Here is a 15,350-nt window from a genome sequence, read left to right as displayed (position 1 = left end):
ATGCTACGTATCGCACACTTCAGGATTTCATATTTTCTAGCAACAATTAACCAACGATTTTTCATTCAATGTCTTATGTTTCTTGGGCTACTTCCCAGAGACTTCATTGAAAATGTCAGAAGGAAGAGGTGTAAGATGGCTTAGGCCGGAATGTCATTGAATGTCTTGTCTTTTCGTGCCCCTTATTCAAGTGAACCCTTAGGACTATGTGTCACGTCAAAGCTAAAAAAGAAGCCAATCTTCTTATATCATGACCATGGTCAGCTTATGGTTTGTCAGTTGGCTGAGATAGAAAGCTATTTTTTACGGCGGATTTTTATGTTTGCCTCTAGATTAATGTAGTGAGAAAAGGTGGCAGTGGTCATTATCCTCTTTGCACCAGAGTTATCTATGTTTTCAACAAACAAGATAAGGAGTTGTTTGCAATGAAAAATAGCTCTGCTTCATCGTTGCTTGTTCAAGGAATTCCATCTTTGATCAAGGAAATTTCCATAATATTTGAAGTGAAAAATCAACAAATGAGTTCAGTTGGTTTTCATGGTGATACGAAACTCCACACAGTAATTCACTTTTAGCTTTAGCATTGTTCTTTGAGCCTTTTGTTTTTTTTCCATGTTTAATCAGAGATTCCTCTCCATTTTCAATGTTTTCTAAAATTTGATAACTTTTACAGGTACCTCTGTAATCAGTCTGATCTGAACATAGACTGATCTGAAATAATTCTCTATTTTTCTGAAACTATTTATGTTTTTATGTGATTAAAAAAATGCAACCCCTTAGGCAAAAATGAATTAGAAAAATCTTCTAGTAACGTGGCACAAAATCATACGAAGGATTTGACAACAGTCACCGACATTTCTTTGTTCTCGTTATCTATTGCTCGTTCCATTTTATTCTGAAGCATAACCTTTTGTTCTCTTCTGCAGGTATTATTTAGATATAATCTTTTGCTGAACCAACCCTTTGCGCCAGCCAGTCTGTAAGTGAACCAGCCAGCCAGCCATTTTTACGCGTTGCTTAAATGCTTTTACTTTACAAATACATTTTCTTTGTCATATTTCAAATGTTTCAAGACAATTGCGTGTTTGCTCTGCATCAACAGAAAATGTGGGCCTTTACACTAGGATGTAAACAGAATGTTTTGTGATATGCCCACACTAAAGGCCGTATCCTGAACATCTTACCAAGCCAGTTTGCGCAAGGAAGAAAAATGGAATCAATAAGAAGTAAGTAATGAGTTTTTATCGTGATATATTTATAATTTGTCATCGATGGAAGGGTTTATAGTTGAACCTGTATATGAAGTACTTCGTAAGTAAGATACTGGACGTGTCTCTTCTTCGCTGATCCACTACGCTTCATCGACTTGGAAATACCTCTACTTTGTAGATTTCAAGTGTGGCCTTTATCAGTTCTATAGAAAAAGATAATCCTGATTATTATGTTAAATTCGTTGCCATTCGTAGTAGAATTCCACATGAACCACATTCAATTGTGGGCCACATTCGGTAATTTTTTTCTTGTCTACAACCGAATGCCTTTTGATGCCAATTTCTGTAAGCAACTACCAAAGGTTGGTGAATTGGCTTCTTTTGCTGTTTTCATCGAAAGGTTCATACGCGTCTCTTAAGGTAAAGCTGCAATTTTCTACTCAAATACCGTCTTCTGATTCTCAGTCTTTGGTAATATAAAACATTCAGCCATTACAGTAGTAGGGGCCTTTTATTTCCTCCCAGTAGAATTAATTATGAAGTACATTGAGGATACCCCTAGGTTATGTTATGCTGTTATGCCAAACAAATTTCCTAATTGATAATGTAATGAACAGAACTGTTTATATTTATACTTCCATAGCCATGAGTTTCATTTGCCCAGATGCACTTGACAACTGTCTTTGGAAATGCATTTTCTTGCAGAATATATTTTGATAGCCCTGCTTTTTAACATTAGAACGGTTATCAGAAAGCGTACGAAGAGGATAGGAGTAGCTAATAAAGAGACTTGGTAGTATTTTGCCTTTCGAGCTACCAACCACCTACAACTAAATTTTATTCTGCAAACCTGATGCTCAGGCCAATTCTTTCAAATGCAATCAAGGTGATGCAAATGTACCAATGAATCTCTATAAAGCATTTCGCCAGTGGTGTTTAGTCTAATAATTTTTGGTAGCTTACTTCATAGAGTCCTTGAGGTATTTAAAGTGGTTAGAATTTAGTATCAGATTTTCCATTTTGTCTCATTGAAATGATCTATCATTATTTGAAGGTATGGTCGATTTTGTCGAATACGGAAAAGCAGGGGTGTAGTGCTATCAAAATAACAAGGGGTAGGGGTTCGTGCGCAAAACGCTGCGAAAAATGATAGCCAAAGTAGAAATTGGCTAGTTTTCAGCATTAACAACAAGGGGGGCTCAGTCTCCCTCAGCCCCCTTGCCTTACACCCCTGTGGAGAAAGGATGCCTTATGAAGTTTCAGGTTTATTAGCTGAACTGATTATCAACTGCACACCCGCCGTTCTTTAGTTTCAGTGCCCTAGGAAATGACGACTTCTTGCTAGTGGCTGTATTCTTCTTCTCCTAACCCCCCCCCTCATTAGCCTACTGCAGCCTACATTTTTTATCTATACGACTACAGCTATTCACACAGCACAGATTATCCCAGACTTGACCCAAGTGAAATGTAATCATCATTGGGATCGACTTTACCCGGGTTTAACTTTGGCTTAATTTGACCCATCCTTAGAGGTGAGCTCGATCTGGGCCGAATCTGTGTTCTTTATGACAAGGGGTCGTGATTAGAAAATGTTTAGTTTAGGCATGGGTTAGCTTTTTATCCGAATGTGTGGTTTATTCCCCTGCTAATTTTCATTAGCAAATGAAAAAACAGTTTGCCTCAATTTAGCCAATCGAAAAAGCAACGTATTTAAATTACCATTTCTTCAGACGCTTTGATGAGCCAGTGTTACCCATTAACTTTCGGGCTCTTCCTAATTGATTGTTGCATTTGAAAAAACAAATTTTTTGAGATCCCAGCATCTTTTCTATGAACGATTTATAAAAAACTTGGCACGGATATGAAACGAGGCTGATAAATTCTCCAGATTGATGTACTTTGAGCACAGTACTTCGACATTTGGTCCGATCTTGCTATTCTTTTCGCCCACAAGATGGAAAATACAAAACAAGACGGGGGAAGTTTCACGAGTTTATTGATCAATTTAGCAAACAGGCTCCAACCTATAATATTTTTACTCCATCGTGATATTAAGAAACGGGGCCCTTTTCTTCACTCAAAATACACAATTTGTTTTTCTCGGCCTTCCTATAAATTTAGCGGTATTTTCTTTGTGTTGTTGATGGCATAAGCAATACGCATGACAATTCCTTTCAAAAGGGCCTAGAAAGCCGTGCTGTCCAATCCGGGATCGACCCCGTGTAAACATCTGCGAAACTGGTTTCCTCTTATTGTTAACCCTATTAGAATACAATGACGGATTTATCACGCTGTACTTTCTAGATTTTTAATGTCGTCATTAAATGTATTTAAAGATGCATCTGAGATTCGGCTGCATTCCCACCACTCTCAATCAGCTTATTTCTCTTTGTTTCCCCTGTTATCAAGGCTATCTATAACAAAGGTACGAACGAGGTCGCAACTCCCAGCATCATTAATTCGTTTCGCTCTGGTGATTGCGTGTTAAATACTGTGATGCTAGTCCATGTGATGGAAGAATCTGCTCACATTCGCATTGCCATCCAGCTTTGTGACTTATTTTCTTGTGAATATCATCAAAATGGATCATAATCACAATAAAAACCCAGCTTTGGAATTTGTTTTTGAAAGACACGAAGTGTTCAGCTCTTTCAACGAATCTGACAATGTTAAATCAGGTATCAAAAGAAACAATTTCTTTTCAGCTTTTTCCATCAGCATCAAAATACCTTTTAATCCTTGACTTGTTAACTCTATTCACTGACTATGGATAATAAATATAGATATTGAATAAGGAATATATGCAAAGGTAAACATCTTAATTAGATTGTAAACAAACAAGAATCTATTGTTATCAACCTATTTTTGTAGGCTTTCGCGCGATTCCTTTTAGGAACAACTTTTATTTTATTTCAGAGTCTCTGAAAAGATCTGGAACTTTCAACCTGCCTAATTCGAGAATTTTGCTGTAGTTTTAGACAGATTATCGCCTAAAAATTTCAATGATCGCAACACGCATTGAAATCAATTTAAAGTTATATGAACTTTCCGGTTTCATCATCATCAGGTACCATCTTCTATCAGAAGGTTGGCTACCGTGACCCTTCACCTATCCCAAAATCTGAGTTTTGGTTTGTTGTCATGGTCATAAATAAAACTAAGGGCCTAATAGTAGAGATGGGCACCCAGAACCACCTCTACAGTGTTTTTAAAGGGACCCCATCCCTCTTTACAGGAGCTCTTCTGCCCAAAGCCGTTGACCCCTGGGGTCGTAGCTCATCCGCCCTCCTTGCCGGTTTCCGGTTTAAAGGCCTGTTTACATGATCCCGATTTGCCGGGATATCTCGCTTTGCCAAGATACCACAGCTGCCTATAGAAGCACACACAATTGTCACTTTGCGTTTACATGCGAGTTTTAATCCCGTCCCGTCTTGCCGGCATGTTTTCATCCGGTCTCGGCAAGGCGGGATATCCCGTCTGGCCGGGATGATTTTCTTCATGTAAACAGAAACAAGCGGGATAGCCCGCCTTGCCGGGATGAAGTTAATGTCAATGCGCATGCCTTTAACATGAGAACCATGTCACCCAACGCTTTCTAAGGAGTTTACGAGAAATTTTAAGGCGCATTTTCAGTTTTTAGAGGTTCTTCTTCAAAAGCACATTCAGAGCTGGAGGGTAGACAACAAAATTTTCATATAACTTTTCAATCACATTCAGCAAGTTTATGTTACAAATTTTGATTGTCAGAAACGATAACTGCATCAATATCATGGCAATGACTTTGTCCTTCTTGACCAACAAGCTGTGAGCAGCCATTTTGAAATCTGAATGCGCTAATTTTTCAAAAATAGCACGAAATGTGTTTTCAAAAAGGCGCCAAATTTCATCCCGTCCCGGCAGTGCTTCTCATGTAAATGCAAATAAAAAAACGTCCCAAATAAAAAAACGGGATCATGTACACAGGCCCTAAGATAAGCTGGTTCGGTAGATTGTGCTAAAAACAAACATGAATGTAGCCTTTAGATAAAGGGGACGTAAACAAAACCATTCATTATGCGCCCCACCAGACATCAAATTCAAATGAGAAGAGATGAGAAAGAAAGCCACGATGTTTCCGTGAACGAGTGAGCGTGCAAAATTACGTCGATTTTGAGGAAGCTTAATTCTTTATCTTCCCTAAGCAATGGAACACACTCATGACACCCAGATCTCAAATTGCCACACCCTTTACTTGGTGTGCAGGGACGTATAGAAACAATATCTTGGGTGTACACTTGCCATACTCTCCAGCCTGGGGCCTGCAAAGATGTAGGGATCTAATAGTCGTCTTTAACACCCCTTTATTCGAAAAAATTTGCTTTGCTGTGTAAACGAGATTCTACAACGGAAATTTTTTGGTGGGTGGCGACTAAGCGATTCTTTTTTTGTTGAGTTTGTTAACAGTTCTGTGATATCTGATCGGTCAGTATTTTGAGGTGTGTCTGCTGTGGTGGCCAATCGAAGATATTCAACCCCCATCAGTTCAAGAGACTGCTTTTCAGGAAGCCGTATCAAATTTTTCGATATTTCAAAGTGAAGGAATTAATTAAAATTATATCGATATTAAATATTGAATAAGAACAATAATATAGTTATACTGTCTATAAAAGACACGAATCTTCTTTACAAAAGACAAAATTTTTGTTACGCCCAATTGTTAAACAGAGGGTTTTAATTATAAGTATTATGCACCGAAAAAATATTGTTTACAATATCAAATCAGTTTTGTCGATTGAGCTGGACCATCAGCAGCGGGAAAGCTGGCTGGGGCCTGCACCTCAAACAATTTCGCACTAATGATTTACTATTTCTATAACAAAGCCTTAAATAGGATGAAAGAATAATTTGTTCTTTCCCAGATCCCCCCTTGCCCCATTAATAAAAATATTTTTTCAACAGCCCTGTTAAAAGCCCTTTCAAACCAGCTCTTGGTTTAGAAACATCGGTCCCCTGTCGAGCTTTTAAATGAATAGCATAGTTTCGAAATATTGTGGATTTCCAAGGCGGATAAATTGAAGTTCCAGTGAGTGATTGCATTCTTCTCGACACAATGAATGTACATTCTTAACGTAAACCACAAAAATGATTCCTGTTTTACAAAGCGCAGCCTAACACGCCTAAAGTCGAAGCATTCGTGAGCCTTAGCATCTTGTTCGTCTTTTCAGGGTCGTTGAAAATGAAGAAAGTAAAAAAGGCCTTTTCAAGAAAAGGCAAGAAATCAAGGTCCGCCTCTGCCAATGGTTCAGTAGATGGCTCCTCCCCAGGCACACCAACGACACTGGAAAGGACGGAGTCTCAGGCTTCTAACAAAAGTGTTGACTCACTGGCAAGCAGCTCAAGCTAGTATGTTCACTTATCAGCTCTCTATTTCTTTTATTCAAGTTTCTTGGCAACTATATCTTTGCAATCAGAACCCTTTGGCTTTCATTTGTTACAGTTAACTCTTATTAGGCGTCGCTTTAGAGAATATTTTCGTATATTTTTAATTCTTATATGATTGATTACCTGCGTATTGTTGTCAGGGGCGCCGGAAGCACGGGGGCAGCGGGGGCAGCGGGGGTAGCACTGTGCCCTTGTGAAAATGGCACTGTTATTATGCGAATGGAATAGTGAGATAAAACATTAGTGCGGTTAGGAACAAAATGAAGGCAATTAAAACATTGGGGCATTTGTTATGAACTTATGTGCAATAATGCTATTTCTTTCGGCAACACTCTCAAATGTAGGAAATTACTGTAGAATAAGGTGAGTGGCGTAATGGAGGCATCTTGGGCCTTAAGGGAAAACTGAGATGGGGCCCCTTTTAACGGACTCTAGTAGAGCATGTCAAACACTAATGCAATACGCAACACTAATCCAAGTTAACTAGTAGAAGCTTCAATGGAAGTAATCTTAAAGCTTTTAAAAATGAGGTAAACTTTAGCAAACTCATAAGAATTTATAAGAAAGAAGATGCCATACCAATAGAGAAGGTAACGAAGATGGAAACCCTTTGATCAATCATAACTTCAATTTAATGCCATAAAGAATGTCTGCCAGAGCCCACAAGTCATTGCAATTGTACTTTTAGCAGTGATGATGAACACTTTTATAAACTGATGATGAACACTTTTATAATGTCACAATTCAGCTACTGCCCATTAATCTGGATGTTCCATGACAAAAATATTAATAACAAGATAAACAGGATACAGGAAAAGGCCCTTCGAATCGCATACAAAGACAACACTTCTCCTTACGAGAAATTGTTAGAAAATGATATTTCGGTATTTATACATCAGAAAAACCTACAGTTGCTCATGGTTGAAATTTACAAAACAAGGAATCACTTGAATCCCTCGTTTATGATGGAAATTTTTGAGGAAAAGGCAATGCCGTATCAACTAAGAAGCTCGAGCAATTCAAACTTACCAAAAGTGAGAACCACATTCTATGGTACAGACACCGTAAGGTTCATTGGTCAAAGAGTGTGGGCAAAATTACCTATAGAAGTGAAAACTTCAGTCTATTTGACTGTTTTTAAAAAACATCTTAAGAAAGCAAAATGCAAACATTGCAACTGTAGGATTTGCAAAACTTTTATATATGGTTTAGGATTTTTGTAATTATTATGTATTTTCTTTGTATGCACCTTTTGTAAATAGTTGGCCTTAATTACCTTTTATTTTTAGCTATTTCGAAAAGCCAACTTTAAATCAAAGTATTAATAATAATAATAATAATAATTAACACAATGCAGCATGATACGACACAACAGCCAACAGCTCACGGGGTTAGGGGGGATTAACTAAGCCTTATTTTGAAAGGGGACGTGTCATTTTGGTTGAAAAGTTTTGACCCATAATTCCGTACATGTCTGAAAAATGTGAACCATAATTCCGCAGTCATGATGAAAACTATACCCATAATTCCCCAAAGCATATAACATTTTAAAGCACAATAAAATCATCAAACAAATTTTGAATGTTCCTTGCCAAAAATCTCAATATAACACATATTTCAAACTTTTATTTCTAACTGGACATTCATTTTGCTAATGCTCAATCTTCCTCCTAATAATTTTGTAACATTCTTTGAAAATGGTACCCTTTGTTCTGCACATATTTCAAAACCTGATACCGATAATTCCGCATTTTTCAAGAAAGGTACCCCTAAAACATTGCACGTCCCCTACCTTCAAACAGGTTAAGGTACACCCCTTCTCAACCAAGCAAAACCTAAACAACAGAATGGGAAGTTTTAGACTGGCCTTTTAGATTAAACGTTTTATCGGTACCAAAGTACCATGTTTTATCATTTTTTGTTATAATTCTAATAGTAGTCTTGTTTTGTGCAAAGATAGAGTAGATGAATGCCTATAGAGGTAGCACTAAATGCCTTTTCCGTAAAGGCCTTTTCCGTTGGATTACCAATATCAATGTATACACCTTTTCGATAGCCGCGCGCTTAATTTGCATAAAGAGACTGGGGCGAGAAATTGGGTACAAAAGTTGCCACAGGCCTATGTTTACACATAGGTACGGCGTTTACTGGCGAATAAATATTGCCCGAATTGGCATCAAAAGTATCCGGAATTTCGCTCTTAAACATGCATCCCAAATATGCAATCTTTGCAAATACTTCATGAATGTCGTCAATCTGTTTTCTCCAAGTCTTTGCAGGCAGTTTCTAGAAATGATGGCGCAATTTCCATTGACCATATTTGAAACCGGCCTAACCCTGCGTAGCCTCTGAGAGCACGACATCTGACAGAAGCTTTTAAAAAAGTTATTTTCGAGAACAATGACTACGGAAGATGTTTAGGAATCAAATCCACAAAATTTCGAATACATTTGATGTAAATTCGTGCTGTGATTAGTTGCTAGTAAACGCCGTATCTATACGTAAACAAAGGCCCGTGACAATTTTTCACCCCAATCTCTCACCCCAGTCTCTTCATGCAAATTAATCGCGCGGATATCGAAAAGGTGTATTCTTGCATATCGTTAGTTGAATTGATTTTCATTGTCAGATGTTTACAGCAAAGGCTCTGCCTTTCTTTTCATTGTACGATGAATTCATTCAGCAGATTTATTGTAAATGACAGTTCTCGTGTAAATCCCTGTGTTCTGTGTATGTGTGTGTGTGTGTGTGGGGGGGGGGGGGGAGAGTGGTAGCAGGTTTATATGCTAGAGGAAAGGAAACTGTGTCTTGAACTGTCAGGGGGTGGAATGTCGTGCCAAACAGGGAACCAAAATTTCAGCTTTCAAAAGACGTGGAGAAACATAAAATTGCCTGCGTCATTCGATTTTCGAAAGAAAATTTGAAAGAGGAAATTTTTTCGCCTGGAATTCTAAGAATTTTTTAATTAGCCAGTCGAAGATTTGAAGTTTGCTAATGGATTACTGTATCTTGGTTTGACAAACTACATAGGTTTGATTGGAAAGAGCTTGTACTCTTTTGCTGTCGTATCTAAACAAAATTTGAAACTTATATCTGATTTTGCACATTTAGAGGTATTTCATGATAGTCTTTCAGGTTATGAGATCCGAATTGAAAATTTCTTAAATATATTATTGTGACGTCATCACTTAAGGACTCTGGGAAATACCGATTAAGGCTTGTATCCTCAATTTCTCATCTGAGAGGCGGGAAAATAGGGTATCGGGAGTCTTGAGGGCCATCCAGAGGGGGCCGGGATGTATAGGGACGGGGCAGGGGACAAATTGCCTTAGGGCTCCAGGGTTTAGGGGGCTCTCAATGCAATAAATTCCATGTAACAATGAAATTAATAAAGCGTAAGAAACGTTGGATAATTGACAAACGTTTAACTTGCCGAGAGCACAACAAGATATTATCTTATCGGGAAGGTCGTGGGCCTGAGACCCCTTCCCCCCAAAAAAACCTATCGTGGGCCTGAGTCCCCTCCCCCCAAAAAAGCCTAAATTTCCATCATTGAAACGTTGGCAAATGTAACAAGAACAAATTTCGCCTGGGCACTCAAACTCAGCACGGGCTGTACAGGTGCTATTTCGAAATGTTTTGAAATCCGCCCAAATTAATCCATTAGCCCATATGAGTCAGTCTTCTGCTGAGAGATCGTTTTTTGTCCAAGGTAGATTGATGTCATGTCTCAGGAACAGACAACCAATTTTTAAGTTTGCCAGTGTCAATCTTATAACGACAGAGGGTTAACATGTGTCAAGTGCAATTTGCCGTTTTACCAACGTAGACCTTAATCAACGTTTTTTTTCATCCATTGTATGTTTCTGTAACGTTTTAAAACCTCCTTCAGCATCTATCTTCCTCCAAGTCAATTTCAACTGCACAAACTTGCCAGCTCTTTCCTTCTTCACCCGCGTCTCCATCTTCCAATTTGCTTGCTCCTTGTTAACAGGCTTGATCGATTTCTTGCAGTGCCAGTTCAGTTCAACAGAGAGAGTATCGGCAGTCGAGGATACTTGAAGAGTGGATGAGCAAGTTTGGGTATAGCTTAACTTGCTTAGAACTAGCCAATCAGAGCATGCAGTTATTCATCAATCAAGGCTCAAAGGGGCGAACAAATGAAGAGGTCTGTGCATGAAGTCACCTTCACAACATTGCTTGAGTTCATTTAGCAATTTTTGGGTCCATTTTGCAGCACGCTCTTTTGCTAACTATCACTGGCACCCATAAACACCACAAGGAATCGTAAAAAGGAATTCATCGACAAAAAATGAAAAATAGGCCGATCAAATCTACTTAAACTTTTAACTTTAACGCCAAAACCGAGCATCCTTTTAAGGCAGTTTGCCCAAACATGCAAAAAAATACAGTAAATTTGTAACTACAAAATTTAAAAATGGGAGAACCCTCAGCAAGATAACTTTCTAACACTCAACAAGATAACACTCAACTTTATAAGATAAAGATAAAATGATATCTTATTTTGGTAAAATACATTATTGTTCAAAACCAAATCAAGTTTTATGTCTTTATGTCAGAAGAGAATGCATTTTTGGGAAACCCTTAATTGAATCAATAGGTAAAAATGTCCAAGAACCTATTAATTGTAAGCTGTTTTTCTTTGTGTGCAAAAAGACACCTGATTTTTGAAGTTACCCAGGCCATTCTGTGAATGAAATAGGTAGACAACTGGCCTTGTTAGTTGAAAATGGTCTTTTATTTGCAACAAGTTGTAAGCAATGTAAGCTTAACCACTCGCTGTTTACATTCACTTTTTAATTAATTTACATTCACTAGTATTTCATTAACGTCAAAGACTTTTCAAGCCTCTCTTCATAAACTGGGAGTCTCCATATCAAACCAGTCAAAAAATGGCATAAAGACGAGGCTGCAATGTTGTTAAACAGTAAATCAGGCCTTTTTAGTTAAAAGGCGAGATAACAATGTATATTTGCCGCTTCTTTTGTTTCGCTTCCTAAAAGGAGGGGCACATGTGTTTTTACGCCCATTGGGACTGTTAATGTTGCGTTGCTAGTTTAGCTTTGTTAAACCGAGTTTGTGTTATTAAGATGAAAGGAAGCGAATGATAATAATAGAACCTTTCTCTAGAAGACCCGTGCTATCGTTCTGCAAAAGCTTTGTATATCTGATAACAACAGAAACAATGTACAATAAATTGCTTTCATATTCTATACGTTTGCTACCGCTTCACCAAAATCTACTCAGAAATTAAAAAGATTGACACTTATTTATAAAACCGGCGACTTTTGGTACATCTGTACTTTGCTATTTTATGCTATGTACACATTTATTTACGAACCCATGTGTCACAAAAAGGAGAAAACAGAATGTACAAATTTAGCATTATGTAGGTAGACCAGCGGCGTATTAACGGACTAGTTCATTTAATTTCAATTTCCTTACAGTGAACGTGTAAGAAGTAGCTAAATTTCAGCTGATTGATACCTTCTTAAATAAAAGTGAACAGAAAAAGTCATTATAAATTGCTAATTTTTATGATAAAATTAACCATAGATAAAACTGTATATTTAGTTATAATATTTATAATACGTGTTTACAGGACAGTTAACAATTTATTACAAGTAATAGCAATTTATTTCTTAAAAAATTATCAAAAGTAACGAAGATCAATTAAAGAACACAACCTGCACTACATCATGGGCAGATACATTCATCACCTCTCCACTCTTTTAATACGTTATAAAAACGGTAATATTCAGGGACTGTTTGATGTCATTTGAGAATCCGTGCCACATCCAAGAAAAGCAAAACTTTCTGTCCCAAACCAGTGTCGGGGCTAGTGCAACTCCGAGTCTTAGGAGCCCAAGAAGTTCCCAAAAGGATTTGGTAAAAGCAAAAATCTTCTTGTAAAAGAAATAAAAACAGAAAAAAGTAGCTTTCTGACCATTCTATGCGGCTTCTTGGTGTTGAGGATTTGTTTGCCAGTTGCCACAAAAACGAACCCTCCGCTTTGTAGCCAACTTTGATCTTTTAATGGACTTTGATTTCTGTTTAGGGCGTCTCAGATTGTTAACAGTGAAACAAATTACCCTGTCTACCCACTCTTTTATCAACCCATTCTTCAAAATTAATACTACGAAAGTGCCCAGTGAATTTGAAGGGCCACTCAATGCTCCCGCTACATGCTATTGAACTTGGCTTTGTAATTCATTTATTTGTCTATCTTTGAATGTTTTATTGGCCACCTTTAGCAAAGGCCAAACATGATTATGCATTTTGTTGTGCTGCAAAATGACTTAACAATTTATCGTTCAAACCAGTAACAATGTAATAACCAAAAATCATATTCTTGATAATCTTAGATAACTGTTTTCGTATTAAACACGATTGGGGGCATTTGAAAAGCTAACGATTTACTCGATTAACTCACTTTTTAAGCGAAGTGTCTTGGTAGTTACAACTTCCATTTGTTTATTAGATTGAAGACATCGATGAAGAATTTAGTCGTTGGGAAGACACAGTGCAAAATACTCTAGATTTTGCAGACCTTTTGATGGAGGATGCATTTATAGATACAGATGCCAAGAAATTGATAAAAAACGACGTGGATAGCTTGACGGAGAGATGGAAAGAAATAAAAAGTTTGAGATTTTCAACGCAAATCACGAGGTACTTTTGAAGCATATGGTTAATTTTGATGAGCTTCAAAATTGGGCTTTGTTTCTTTGTTTTTAAAGATGATGGCCGAAGCCCAGCTTCTGAAAAAGGATTTAAAGCTACATGCAATAATGAAAAAGCGGGTTGTGAAAGGCCGAAAATGGTTTCCATAAAATCTGATAGTGCGTAATCATATTCTTACTAACTAAATAAATGTTCAAAATTTTTGACATTACTACAGACATCAAACTTTCCGAAATGTCGTTTCTTTTTCAGAATACAAAAATTAACTGGAAAGTGTTAGATTCATTTGCGTTCGTTTGTTGACCTCATTTGTCTGAAAATACTCTTCGAATATTCAATCACCTTGTTTAAGTACTTTTTAGATTTCTTTTGATCTTTTGTACAATTTGACTTTTATTTCTGATCACGACAAACAGCACCTTTTGTGAATTTTTTTCACTGTTTTAGATTCGTAAAAGTCTTCATGTTTAGTCATGTACGCTTGGCAGGTAGATTTGTTAGTTAGACCAGTCGACATGTAGATAGATGCACTGTTCCCAGCACGTCCATCGTGAAGGTCGATTTTGTCGCCATAGAAGAGGTTAGTTCTTCAATGATTCAACAGCTCTAAAAAGTATCTACCCCTAGCCCCCCCCCCTCCACCCCCACCCAGAAAAAGCTATTGAACTGAATGATAATGTTTCACAACCTTTAGATCTATTTTCAATCATCTCTCGCACCCATCACTGTTACCACGATTTTATATGATTCTCAAAATGTTTTCTATTTAGTTTTTTGATAGCTTTGTTAATCGTCAAGGAATTTCCTCTACCCCGCAATCTCTCACAATGATATATTTATGCCTTCATATTTTCAGAAGAGGTAAGTAACTTCTTCCTGTTTTTCCTTCAGAGTTTTTGCGCATTGGCGGGCTGGTTGGCTGACAGGCATGGCTGGCTTATTGATTTTAAACTTTCTTAACCATTTTCTGCTTTCTGTAAAGTTCTTTCTTTGAACCCTGCAGGTTTTTTATGTTTGTTTTAAAAACGAGAAACGTTTGATTCTTAACGGAATTGATTTTTAGCAGATGTTTTTATTTGGTTTTTCGCTATGTCATTTTGAAAGACCAAAACCTCTAATGCTGATTTTTATTGATTTAATCTCATTACTTCTAGTTATCTTAATACTTTTCTAACAATTTATTGTAATACGTGATACAAGTTGTTTGATTAAGATTGAGCGTTATTGCTAATAGTCCTTGGGCTGTGTTTGTATTCAAATTGAGATTACAAACAGTCTATTAGCTAGCTGGCCCAATTGCTTGCCACCAATTCTTTGAGAATATCATAACAACGAACACGTTTCGAATGCGGCCGGCCCCACAACAAAAGCCCCCAGGGGCCCGCTTGATTGTCATTGACTCATTGGCGAGCAAACATGGCAGGGCAACAGAAAGAGAAGGGCAGGTGTCGCTGTTTCACCTGAAATCGCAAGCCCTTTGTTTGTTGAAAAAATAAATCCCATTGTTGATTATTCACAACAATAGCGGTTAACAATGCGTGGCACGCGCGCGAAATTTGAACAGATCAGACATTGCTTAAATTCAATTGAGAAACGATTTTGCTTCATTCCATCGTAGCATTGACGGGCAAATTAGAAGCAGAGGAACATTGGACAATTGGAAAAGCGAAGTAGCTGCAGTCATGGTCTGGATAAAAGAAGCAGAACATGATCTTGATAAAATTGACGATCTTGAAAGTAGTTTGGTTATGTTGGAGGAAGCCGCATCAAAAATGGAGGTAATTACCCAACACATTAATTTATTTTGATAGTCCAATTTTTGTGCATGGCATAAATGAATAAAAAATCCATAGCTGAATGAAAATGATTTTCTTTGATTTCAAATGTATTTGATTTCAAATACTTGATTTTAGTGTGATGAATTCCGGAAAATATTTTCAGATAAGATGGATTTACGTAACTGGCAAATAAGAACTAAGTTTTGACAAATACTGACTAATATTCAATGATCAT

The 15,350-nt window shown here is 37.4% G+C and overlaps 2 protein-coding genes across 3 annotated transcripts in view; both read left to right on the top strand.

The window, feature by feature from the left end:
• The window catches only part of LOC135685726 (uncharacterized), a 62,113-nt gene that overhangs the window by 37,735 nt on the left and 9,028 nt on the right, over nucleotides 1–15,350 (top strand). For both annotated transcript variants that reach the window (XM_065201772.2, XM_065201773.2), the window contains exon 16: nucleotides 14,956–15,115. In XM_065201772.2, the coding sequence (XP_065057844.2) occupies nucleotides 14,956–15,115 (160 nt within the window). The remainder of the gene's footprint in view (nucleotides 1–14,955; nucleotides 15,116–15,350) is intronic.
• On the top strand, nucleotides 1,684–15,024 carry LOC135685740 (uncharacterized). The gene is made up of 5 exons (XM_065201794.2): nucleotides 1,684–3,889; nucleotides 6,416–6,593; nucleotides 10,647–10,800; nucleotides 13,135–13,325; nucleotides 13,785–15,024. The coding sequence occupies exons 1-5, from the start codon at nucleotides 3,793–3,795 to the stop codon at nucleotides 13,840–13,842; spliced, it is 678 nt and encodes a 225-aa protein (XP_065057866.2). The 5' UTR covers nucleotides 1,684–3,792; the 3' UTR covers nucleotides 13,843–15,024.

The sequence above is a fragment of the Rhopilema esculentum genome, chromosome 15 (assembly GCF_057945365.1).
Source record: "Rhopilema esculentum isolate cy_ngs chromosome 15, ASM5794536v1, whole genome shotgun sequence".
Taxonomy (NCBI): Eukaryota; Metazoa; Cnidaria; class Scyphozoa; order Rhizostomeae; family Rhizostomatidae; genus Rhopilema; species Rhopilema esculentum.
The sequence above is the reverse complement of the archived record's forward strand: the minus strand, read 5'-3'. Positions and strand labels throughout refer to the sequence as shown.